Consider the following 12,955-nt stretch of genomic DNA (forward strand, 5'->3'; position numbering starts at 1 on the left):
AATTAAAAAAGTAGTCTTCAAAATGTATTTGCCTCATTACATTAATTGTGATGTTAATTGTACAATGAAGAAGTATTGTGCCATGTTGTAGAAAAAAACCTGTCCTTTAAATATCAGGGGAGAAAGTTACCTACAACTTTTTTTATCCAAAACAAATAAAAAGTATTGTCTCTCCACAAGTCTTTTCTGATTGAGTATGCTTTACTGAAGGTTTCCTGCCTTCACTTCCAAGCTTCTCAGTGTGTGTGGGTCACATGCCAAAGTCAGCATTACTGTTGTGTTCACTAGGTTTGCGGTCTAGTTTTCAAGCAAAGAAATAATGTAGATTCAGAAAATGAGTTTTTTAATTGTTTTTTTTGCAGTGAGGATCTCAGGCGTTGGTTTCTTCAACAAGAAATGGATCTCTTCCGGTATCGCTTCAATGAACTAACTGAAAATTTAATGCAGAAATTCCTGGAACATGTTAACTTATCATTTGAAGCTGTAAGTGTGTTACTTTCTGTATTTGTGTTGCATGTCTGTTGTTTTTTGCAATTCTCATTAAGATAGTTTTAGCAATCATGTTTAAAAAATAGAAAGTGCAGTTATGATTTTAAAAAAACCTAACCACACAGAACTTCTAAACTTGGGGAATAGTGTGTGTGAGGATTAAGTGTTGTAATTTTGTGCTACAACAAGAAAAGCTCAGTCTGCTTCAGTCTACAAACACAGCTGAAAAAATGTGTAATTACACAGGTAAGTTAACAAGGTTTAGTAAAGCTGTTCAGTATTTTTGAGTCAAAATTTTGGGTGAATTAGATCATAGGTCATAGAATGGTTTGGGTTGGAAGGGACCTTACATATCTAGTTCCAACTCCCTGCTGTGGGCAGGGACACTTTCCAGTAGACCAGGTTGTTCAGAGTCCCATCCAACCTTGCCTTGAACACTTCCAGCAATGGGACATCCATGGCTCCTCTAGGCAGCCTCTTCTAGGACATCCCTGCCCTCACAGAAAAGAATTTTTTCCTGCTCTAAACTTAATTCTAATCTAAACCTACTCTCCTTCAGTTTGAAGCCATTCCCCCTTGTCCTGTGACCACATAGCCCTTGTGAAAAGTCCCTCTCCATTTTCTAGGCTTTTTGTAGTACTGGAGGCCACAATTAGGTCACCCCAAAGCCTTCTCTTTTCCAGGCTGAACGATTCCAATTCTCCCAGCTTTTCCTAACATAAGTGGTGTTCTATGCCTCTCATCATCTTAGTGTCCCTCCCCTGGACTCATTCCAACAGGTCCATGTCCTTCCTGTGCTGAGGACCCCAGAGCTGGATGCAGCACTGCAGGTGGGCTCTCAGCAGAGTGAAGCAGAGGGGAAGGATCACGGAACTGTTAGGGTTAGAAGGGTCCTCTGGAGATCCAATCTCCAATCACCCTGCAGGGGCAGAGTCACCTAGAGCAGGTTACACAGGAACCATGTGAGTTTTGAACATCTCCAGAGAGGGAGACTCCCCAACCTTCCTGGGCAGCCTATTCCAGTGGTCTGCAGCCCTCAGCATGAAGTTCTTCCTCATGCAGAGTTGAAACTTCCTGTGTTTTAGTTGACCATTGACCGCTACCCTTCGAATGTAGATGTCCAGCCAGTTCCTTATCCATCTGATGGTTCTCCTATTGCATCCATTTCTCTCCAATTTGGAGAGATGGATGTTGTGGGGGTCTATGTCAAAGCTTTACAGAAATGCAGATAAATGTCATCTGTAGCCCTTCCCTTATCTGCTGATGTGGTCACTCCATCACAGAAGGCTACTAGTTTGGTCAGGCAGGACTTGCCCTTGATGAAGCCATGCTGGCTGTCCCAAATCACTTTCCTGTTATCCTTGTGCCTTAGCACAGCTTCTAGGAGGATCTGTTCCATGATCTTTCCAGGCACAGAGGTGAGGCTGACTGGTTGGTAGTTGACAGGGTTTTCTCTAGGCTTTTTAAAGGTGTGTACAGTGTTTGCCTTTTTCCATTCACTTTGGAGTTCTGACTGCCATGACTTTTCAAATACCACAAGGAGTGGCTTGGCAACTACATAATCCAAGTCTCTCAGGACTCTGGGATTCATCTTATCAGGTCCCAAATTTATGTTCTTCAGATAAGAACATTGTTTGGGTTCTTCAGATAAGATCTTATCTGGCCATCTGGGCCAAATAACACTGAGGTTAATAATATCTTGCTTTCTTCTTGAATTGTGTGATAATTCACCCTAAATGTTTCAGTAATAAGGAAAGCAATGGCTGCGTTTGATTCTTACATGAATGTAAGAATGTTCTTACATGTGTAGTCTGTTCTCACCACATTGTTGACTTCAGTTGAAAAGTAATTGTGGCCAAAATGTGTTTTTATTCATAAATGTTGCTCTACAACCTTTACAATCTTCTAACTGCTTTTAAGATGTGGCTTCGTGTTATAGAAACCACAACAAACTACAATGACCTGGGGACACTGTGCATTGTTCTTTTTGTCAACACTGACATCTGGAAAACTATGTAGAAGTGAAAAAATAAGTGCATTCAATGAATGCTTATGATAGCTGTTGAGGACATAGTTAAAATTTAATAATCCAAGTATGAAAATCATGTATGGATTGCTCAAAAATGTAACTTTCTGTGTTACCATCACCATGGGGGCATGCGCATGTTTGTGCATGCTAAAAACCATTTTGACTTTTCCTGTTTCTGCATATTATGTGAGTTACTGAAGCTGTAGGTGTATAACCAAGACCACGATTTAGCTTAAATAACACAAAATTAGAGGCTGGTGTTAAATGCAGTAGCAATAAATTGTGGTTAAGGATAATTTATATAAGGATTATTTATTTTTTATAACTTTAAAAGAAATTATGTACAATTATGTAAGTTGCATTGTAACTTAGACTTTATACATGCACATACATGTAAATTATCCTATTTTCTTGTAATAGACAATTTGATTTTTGCCCATTAAGTATGTGGTATAGAGAATGCAGAATATAAGTTGTCCAAAATTCTGTAAATGCTCTCATTCCACAGTTGTTTTAACATTATAACTTAGATTCAAAACTTTTCCCCTTTTGACTTAAGCTTGTTCAGTTTCTTTTGATGAAAAACTTTAAAAATGCAAAATCTGTTTAGACAAACAACTGTTGTTGGTGTTTTAGGGATATTACGAAAGAGTTCCTGCTGTTATATACTGTTTTGTTTGTCTGAGTTGATTAAAGGAAAATGTCTATTGCAGTGTCTTCATTAATGATTTTAATAGTATTTTGCACTGCAGCTATAAACTGTTTTGTTGAGAAAGTCCAGCTTTGCCTGTAGCTCTCACTGCAAACTTGGGTGAATAAAAATTAACATGCAATCATCACTCTACAGAGAAAGACTTTCTCTTAAAATACTGCTTATTAGAATAACTTAAATATTCTAAGATATGTGGCTGATGTACATTTTGTGTTGCTGGACTGAAATATCTGGTGTCAGTGCATGTTGGTAAAACACAATTTATACAGTTTTAAGAATAACAGAGGCTTTCCTGTGTCTTTGAGAGACTATTAGAAATGTCATTCTCTGGTTTAGCAGACCTTTCAGTGAAAGGTGTGTTTGTGGAGCTGCATTTTTGTTGCTTATTCCCCAGCCTCATATTCTCCTGTCACAGTTTCAGCATTGGGGCTTGTAAGAATAAATTAATGTTTTCAGGCTGCTGGAAATAGCTAGGAGTATGTCTTGATTCCGTGCCACTGTATGTGCCTTCAATATGTCAAAATTATTAAGAAGGTATTACTTTCTCATTCCTGTTGAAGCAAAAAAGCATCATTTCATTGAAAATCCACTTCCCTGCTTCTTCTTTCACCCCCTGCTTCCAATTCTCATGGGAATTTAGGCAAAATTAATCCTTCCTTGCACTGTCATGTAAAAAACATTTGAATATTATTAATGAATTCCATATGTATTTGAAACAGGTCTAAATGCTATGGAGTATGTAGAGGCCTCTACAAAAGTAAGGCCACTCTAAAAGCAGTATTACTTTACTCAGTATTCTCTTTGTAAAAGGAGACACTTCCTTTGAAAAGGAAATTAGGATGAACTGTTCTCCTTATGCTTCTCTGTTAGAAGTTGCAGTGTTTTCATACCTTACTGTGCATAAAACAAGACAGAAATCAAACTTTGTGTTCTGCCTCTTAGAAAAAAAGATGGTTTTTAGAAAAAGGGAGTTCTGATGTTACAATCCATTTTCTATATGAGTAAATGGATAGAAATTCTATTTCTTATCTTTCAGTTGCTTATGATGCAATAAGAAACTTATAGTTAAATTTCTTTAACTATAGAAGAGAGAGAGGTGCCTTTGCATTTTCTAGATACAGTTCTGGTTTCAGAACTGTAATCTGAGAAAGGTCAGAGCTGCTAAAGCTTGACCTTGGTGTAGCTGGCATAGCAATGTTAACAATTCTAAGAACTACTGTAAGAAATTATTCTCAGTATTTATCAAGAGTCAACTCTTTTGTGGGGAGAAGGAATAAATGGATTGTCTTGTACAGTTTTGTCACAGTTGTCGTCTTTTACAGCACCAATAAAGTGAACCTAAAATTGAGAATTCAATAACTGTCACCTCTCACCTTTTTTTATTTGCTTACATACATGAGGAAGTGGTACTTGCATATATATTTTGCAGGGGTTTGCGGACTAATTTCTGAGAGTTTGTGATTTGTGGTTTGAGAATTATTGCTTTATAGAATTGAGAAATCTTCAATCCCACTAATGGATAATGCTTAAGAAGTTGTTAGGATCTTTCCATATTTAAGGTCTTAGAATACTTAATAAAAACATCTTATTTAGCAAATTTTAGAAAGGGTAAAATTGTTGACAACTAGAAGAAAAAAAATACCAAATTTCCAAAGCTTTTATGTGATAGGCAGCTGTAGAGAGTTTGAAATGATAGTAGTTGTCATCTCATGGTTAAAGAAATTTTTAATCAAAGAGCAAGAGCTTTCTGTAATTTAAAATAGAACTGGAATTTAAGGAAAACTAATGTTTTAATTTTTTAATAGGATTTCTTATATCTAGTGGCTGACATTTGTATTGCTGATGGAGCAAATTTTGTAGCACAGTGTTTATTACAGTTAGGAAATGCCTGCTCTGGGAGTTTTACCTGATTAAAAAGATGTTCTTCACTTGAAAAAGGAAGGCTGTAAACTTCATGATATTCAGGCTAAACATGTGACTTCAGTATGATGAATATGTCTGAATATGCATAGGATTATTGCAATTCAAAATTTTTACGTTTGTGAAAATAAGTCTCTCTAAATTTAATATAAATCATGGAAATTTGAAAGTTATGTAAGTACTTCCTTGGAAAGTTTTTACAAAGCTGGCACTGGATTAAGTTAGTCCATCTTTAGTATTCTGTAAGAAGCTTCTGGGACCTGGATTTCTTGGGAGAAAAAAATGAAGCTTGAGTTGAGTTTGTATTTGAGATACTTCTTGGAACTACTGACATGTAGATTGCATTTTAATCATTTGTAGGAACAGCTTTGGCCAGTCTCTTTGACAAGTGTGGAAGATGCCTGGACTGGTGTTGCCCAGCCTAGTGGAACCTTACTTGGGTGCTCAAAATTTTACAGTACTCTGAAATATTATTGTTTGTACCTACCAATGTATGCCAGCATGAGCAAGAGGTAGAGTGCACGATGTTGAATCAAATGTCGAGAAAGGGTGAAGATAAAAGGAAAGCAAGACTAAATCTGTGCTTTAAGAGTATTTTCCCCTGATGCATTTATTGTTTTTTTATTGCAGTAAAAGGAGAATAATGGAATGGTTCTGAAGGTATTTCAGAATGTTTTTAGTCTGCTCTATACTTTAAATATTGAAAAAAAGGAAAGATAAATGTGTTTAAGGGACAGTACTCTCATAATCCAGTTAAATATGGAACCTTTTATGTATGGCAAGTAATTTTCGGCACTCAAGTTATATTAAATAGTCTATGTGCAAAGTCAGTCACATAGGGAGCATCAGAAATCCTTAAGCAGGACTCTAGAGGAGGAAATACTGACATTTAAGGTGACAGAGCCCATCAAAGAGAATATGCAGACACAGGTGTGCAGTTGAGATTTACATCAATTTAGGAGATTAAAGTATTAAAATCCTACTAAAATGAGTAATTACATCAATGATGCCTGCCAGTTTCTGGCAGTAAAAGGCACTAACAGATTTAAAGATTTTTAAAGGGAAATTTGTGAATATTTTAAATATTATAGTCATTAAAGAAAATATTTTAATCTCAACATAAGTTGTTCAAGATATGAAGGAATTGTATAAAATAAATGGTTTTACAGGTAACTGATACTTGGACTTCAACTCTAAAGCTGTTCTTGACATGGTTAGAAATATCTCCTTTGAAGCTCTCAATCCAAGTTTTGGCCTTTTGTCTGCTTTGCCTCACATAATTTTAAATCTCCAAGACCTACCACTTGTTCTTAGACATCAAATCGAAGAGTTATCCTTTTAGCATCTGCAGCTGTAGGTCTGTGATAGATCTTGTGCTGATGTGGAACATCTAATGAACTTCTGGGTCATTCCACTTGGTTCTTGTAAAAACCTGGCCAAAAGCCTCTTCACCTTAACCAGTCACACTTTTTCCCCCTGGGGATGGTCTTAGGGTCTCTTCAGGTGGACAAAGTGTTCTGTGGTTATTTTCAAAGTGCTGTGTGTGGGTTTTTTTCCTCTTCAACACTTTCAACAGCATTTTGAAGATAACAGTAGTTCCGTTTGCCTTGTCCATGAACATGTCACAGCTTTGATTGTAAAGTTCCCTGCATCTGTATATTCAAGTTTCACAGTGGTGATCATCATTCTGCTGCTTTACTTTCCTTTTAACTTTTTAAAAATAATGTCAAACCTAACATATTTTTTCTTGTTCTATCCACTAGTTGAGAAAGGTAGGGCTTTTTTTCCTGCTTGTTTGTTTTTTCCTTCTCTTCATATTTGCCTTCTATCTGTTGTTATACTTTCTTGTTTCTTCTTTAAGCCTTTCTTTGTGTGATGTTTTGTCATTTCGGTGAGTGTCCTCTGCCATTTTTACAGGCTTCAATTTTAGATCAGATTTTCTTCTCTGATCCTGTTCTCTAGAGCTCTTGCAGTGCCCCCAGCCTCATGGCATTTTAGTATGTGATCTGCTTCTTTTTTAATATACAGGTTAGGAACTGAAGTATTGAATTTTACTTTGTTTGTGGAACTTGGCTTAAGCCATCCTTCTATTTTGAGTGAAATTTTTCTACACATGTCTTTTCCAATGGATTTTGAACCCAGGCTATAGAAGATCCAGTGGAACTATTTGGTCATTTGCATGTGAAAGTGTCTTCTGGTGACCTCAAGGTGTTTGACACAATATGACACCTGCTTTTTTTTATGCCCCTGAGGCCTTCACACTGTGATAAAGGCCGTGAAATCAGCTTAACACAGTTGGGTTTTTTTGGCACAGGTGGATAGCTGCTTGTCTCATGTTTTTTCCTAAGTACTATTGGATGCTTTGCTTTGTTGCTATACCTCTCCAGGAATTTGACTTGCATACTGGAATATGGAGTGGAGTAGAATGCAGAATTTAATTCTGAATTTATTTTTTGGTGTTATTCTGGTCATAATTTTGAATATTCTGGTTTCTTTATCTTCAGTCTGTTAGTATCTCTTTGTTACTCCCAGAAAAAATGAAAATTAATAGACATTATCATGTCTTAAATTGTTGTGTCAGGATGTTGTATAATTGGATTTATATTTCCTGCAATGCTTCTGTTCACTATTTTTCTGCATTGTGCAAAAGAAATAAACTTCTAAGTGTAACATATTTAATCTTGAATACCTCTCTGTTGCTGTTTTCACACCACAGAGCAGAAAAAAAATCGTATTTAAATTGAACTTTATTACTTCTGAGTAGCCTCTTGGAATTTAAAAAATATTATGACCTTTTTAATAACTTCTCGTTTAGATGCCTTATTTTTTGGGTAACAGCCAGTTATTGCAGAATCAGATGTCCTAATTTTTAGATGCTGTTGTAAAGCACATTATTTTAACAAATGCTTTGGATCATAGTAATGGGGAAGGAATGGCAGATGGGAATAGTCAGCTGGGGGAGCTAGAGTTCTTCAGTGCATCTGCAGGCATTTGAGAGGAAGGAATAAGAACTGCAAAATAAAATGGAAAGAGCAAAATGCATTAGCGATGGAATTTTTTTCCACAATAGCTCTTTGATGATACAGTTGAAGTGCTTTTTTAGCTGCTTTAAGCAGTAGAAATTAAACTTCTTTAATTTCCATTTTTATGATCTGAGTAGTCCTATGAGAGACTTTCTGATATCACTATTATGCTGTCTTCAAAAACATTTATCTTGGTAGTAGGGCAGTTGTATAAATATTCGTAGTTCGGCTCCTTGAAAAAACGCTTTATGACTGCCTTTTTTTGGTACAGAAGATCCTACAGTTGGGTGTGGATTAATGAGAATGGGGACTAGTTTGTGTCCCTATTAAGGACAGATACGTTTGAGAGAATATTCAATATAATTTCTAACCATTAAGGGGCTGTGACTGTAACTATCCATTTTGGAACAGGTGTTTAATCCAGAATGTTCTTCTGATAGGGTATATGGCTTTTCATTTCAAGGGCATCAAATAATATTTCTTGCTTTCCTAAACAGGATGAGGAAAACTAGAAACTATCTGGAGTCTATATTACTGTGTGGAAACAGGCCAAACTATGACAATAGCTATGCAAGTAGGCTATAGTTTACATTTGCTAAGGAAATGGTTCTGAATTGTATCTTACTTTTCCACTACTTAAATCTTCTATTTGTCCCTTTGCTTGAAAACCAGTGATGATTATCTTATAGTTGACAGCAAAAGGCGTAACGGATGCATGCCTAAGTGAGAAATGTGCCTTACTGCCAAAAGTATGTTTTCTGTCATTTAACTCCATTCTTAGAGTCATAACAGACAACAAAATTGTATGTAGAAACGTTAAGAGTGGTTCATTAAGGGCTAGAGTTTGTTAAATAAGACTGTGAAACATGTAGTATTAGTGCTTTAATAAGCGTAGTGAGTTATTCTCATCTAAAAGTAATTGGGTTAATTGCCCAACAGCCTGGGTATTCTAGTGAGCTAACATTTTGAGGGATGGGTAGATGGGATGAGGTTTGATTCAAATATTTAAGCTTAAAATAAGCTTAATATTTTCTCACAAAACTTTAAAATAAAGCTTGATTTTTTTTTTCTTGTTTTTTTGGTGCACTGACAGCATGTATGGGGGGCTCTTTATTTACTCTTCTCTAATGGATCCTTGAGCTGTAAGCATTATTTTGTTACTAGTTATGGAGAAAACTGGTGCATTTTGCTGCAGTAATTCTAGTTGCATGTATTTATTTGCACATATGGTGTTGATATTCTATGAAATTGTAGAATTGGGTAATAGATGTGATTAAAGAATATATAGCTACTGGGGATGTCCTTTTTCACCTTCATAAACTTAATGAACAACAGTTTGGAAATGATGCAAAATGGTAATTAAAATTTTAATTTGGCAATCATCTCAGTTTGATTAGAAGCAGATGCTGATTATCTGCAGAAATCTAAATGGACCCTTAGAATATCTTCCTTATTGCTTAAAATTGACTTGTGGAAGTAAAGTCAAACTACTCTACAAAATGTGCAGTTACTTAGGCCCCTTTAGAGCACTGGGGCACTATGATTCTTACTAAATGGCTTTGTGTAATTCATCATTTGAGTTAAACAGGAACTTTACAGTCCACTGTAAGGCTGAATCCTTCTGTACTCACTACTATATATGTTCTTTCTAGATGAAGTACATTCTCTTAACTTCTTTGAAATAAAAGTTGCAGAAAAGGCTGCAGTAAAGATTACGATGAATAAAAACATTCTCTTAATTTAGCTGAAAGCAGCTAGACAACATTTGGAAAATCATGAGGCAGATATTCTTCTGTAACTCTGGATTTCTAAAGTAAAATTGAAATGACAGCTGTGCCAAAAATGTAGTGGAAAATAGGATCATGTACACCAGGCTCCTCAGCTTAAGGTAGAAGAAGTGGGAAGGGGAACCACACTACTTGTGTGATAATGTGCTGTAGCACTCAGTAGTTGACCAGGTCATACTTGACTGCCATTTATCTAAAGGCTTAGAAAAGGTGAAAAAATAGCAAATCCTAACCTCATCCTTACAGATTTTCAGTTCTTAACAATTAGTAATGTTGGATTCTTGGAAGAAACTTGGTATAGACAAGCAGAAAGGTGTCATCAAGTGTCTCATCTTTTCTCTGTAAATATTTTAGAGATTCTTTCGGGGAATGAGAAAAGAAAAAAACTGAGAAATCAATACTTTTTTTTAAAAAATGATACCAATATGTTGTGCAAGAATATTTTTTTTTGAATAATCAAGGTGTTAAGTTCCTTTGTAGTGGTTAAAGTTCAAAATGTTTGAAAAATGAATTTATTTTTTACATAGCAGTGAATGCAGTAGCTTTGGAAATGTTTATATTGTTCCTTAATACAGCAGCACAAAAGCTGACAGGATGGTTTCTGCAGGATATAATTACTCTGCAAGTAGAATTTACTAACTGCTGTTTTTGACAAGCTGTTTGGGATAAACTTCAGAAAATGGTCTGCCAACTTTGAAACACTCTTCCTGGCTAATCCTGTGATTGAATCTAGAGAAACATTTGTTATCAAGTTTCTTTAAAATTGCTTCTGATGTTACTATCCTGATTTGTAAATGAAAGAAAACTTGTTGATATATTTATTGGAAGCTCTTATTTTTCTGTTAGCATTTCCGTCATGTGCGACTCTAACTTGTATGTGGTAGTGTTTCTAGGTAATTCAGTAGTAATTGTTTAGTTCAGCTTTCCTTTAAATGGATATAGAGAAATGTTTGTCAGGAATGTATGAGGCTGAACTTGTATAACTGAGTTTTTTTGCTGTGATATTGGTAACCATGAATTAGCTGCATAGTGAGGCAGATCATAAAATGTTCTTTCTGTGCCCACTCTTGACTCTAAAAAAAAAGTCCAAACAATGTTTCACTTGATGGATAAGAACAGATAATTCCAAGTGCTGCCCTTTATATTTTTAGGTATGCCAGCAAGCTGAACTTCAGCTAAGATATAAAGTTGTAGTATTTTAAAAGATAAAATTTTCTTTTTAATTAATTTGTGCTTGACCAAAATGAAATTGATAATCATCAGGTTTGTGAATGACAGATTTATAAGCCTCTAGAATGTTTTCTTTAAGGCTCTTCATCCTTTTAATTGGTAGGAGAGCTGGGAATGGTGTCCTTTGCTAATCAAGCAATTCATTAGCTTGCTGATTACACTTTATATTCTCAAATTTAATGGTATCTAGGTTAATACTTTGGTATTCTAGTGCTAGCTTTGTTTGTAGTGTCATGTGTGGCAATGGAGAAGATTGATTAAGAAATTATTATTTTTTCTGCTTCATGCCTAGAGTTGCAATTCAGCAAAGTATAGATTGGCATCACTTGTTTTTGGGAAGGGTGTTGTGCCACTTGAGTACCAGCTGCTCTCTTGACTAAAAGCAAATTTTAGAAGTTAATTTTCTAAGGACACCAGTGGCATGTGCACATAAATACCTGAAGCTCAGTCCTGAAAAAGGAAAGGACTTTGTGCATGGAGTTCTTGTTCCTTACTTGTAGAAACAGTACAGCTAAGTAGTTGCACCCATATATAGCAGTATAATGTGTGCATGCATCTTTCTCTTCGTTAAAACAGAGTAGTGATATCAATTTATTTTGAAGTTTTTGGGCTACCTCACTGACTGTGCTTGTTTAACCAAGCCCTACATATTAAATTATTCATTTTTAATCTAAATTTATGTGTCTTTGTGTTTCCAGGACAGTTCTGTGATTAAAAGTCAATGAATAAACTGCATGTAGAAGGCAAGAAAACTAGAAATAATGGAACTTGTCCTGAGTGCTTGCTTCTTTTCCTTCCTCTTTTTTTCTATCTTTATTTTTCCTAAGTCTCAGGAATTTACAATTAATTGTTTCAAGCTATGCTACCTGACCCATGTCACTGAAAAGGGAAGATCTTTTTCCTGGTGTTATTTGCTTGTGCAAAGCAAAGTCTGACATAGTGATAAGCAGCTTACAAAACTGGCTACAAATGAATAAGGCAAAACTAGTGAATTCTTTTCTGTGAGGTGGGTTTAATCAGTGCCGTGTAGAGGGTCAATGATGACCTGGTGAGACACTCGGATGACTATTTTTTTTTTAAAATTTTGAGCAACAATGTTTTACCTGGTGAAGATCACAGAGTTCTGTCAGAAGTTAAGCAACCTGTTTATCTTTCCAATCTCAGTTAGAATCCTAAAAGCTGTATTTAATTTTTAAATGCTTACTGGAATGTGTATTTGCACGTGCTATTTTAGGATGAGATTATTAAATATAGCAACTGTAGTACTCTTATTTAAATGATTAAAAACCCCAAAAACAACAGTAAAAAAGAAGCTTTTCTGGCTTCTGTGAACCAAGAAAAATTGGGACACGTGTTCATGATGCTCTGGATGCAGCAATACAGGCATGGCCTAACTGAAAGCTTGAGACTTTAGACTATGGGTAGTGTATTCCTTTGCACTGCAACTTCAGCCAATTTGATGTGAAAATGGTGAAGTCATTAATGCCAGTGGAAGGTTATTTTTTCATGTTCCAGTCTTTAGGGAAGCTAGTGTTATTTTTGAATGCATTCTGGAGTAATTTTCCAGCTTTAGGTGGGGGCTAGCATTATCCTTGTTTCTTCTTCCTCTTTCTTTCTATTAGCTGAAAACATGAAGGCAATGTGAATTTCATGAAAAGGCAAGGAGCAAAGTGTATGTGAGACTGCTGTATGTTTGCCTAACCTGTAAGTTACTTGAGCCTGTAAGAAATAAATTATTTAACAGCTTTATGTATATAATTTATGT

General features: G+C 35.6%; 1 protein-coding gene across 2 annotated transcripts in view; it reads left to right on the plus strand.

The window, feature by feature from the left end:
- PRIM2 (DNA primase subunit 2) overlaps positions 1–12,955 on the plus strand; it is a 90,395-nt gene that overhangs the window by 6,385 nt on the left and 71,055 nt on the right. For both annotated transcript variants that reach the window (XM_002194286.6, XM_072926491.1), the window contains exon 4: positions 363–483. In XM_002194286.6, the coding sequence (XP_002194322.3) occupies positions 363–483 (121 nt within the window). The remainder of the gene's footprint in view (positions 1–362; positions 484–12,955) is intronic.

Source organism: Taeniopygia guttata, chromosome 3 (genome assembly GCF_048771995.1).
Source record: "Taeniopygia guttata chromosome 3, bTaeGut7.mat, whole genome shotgun sequence".
Lineage (NCBI taxonomy): Eukaryota > Metazoa > Chordata > Aves > Passeriformes > Estrildidae > Taeniopygia > Taeniopygia guttata.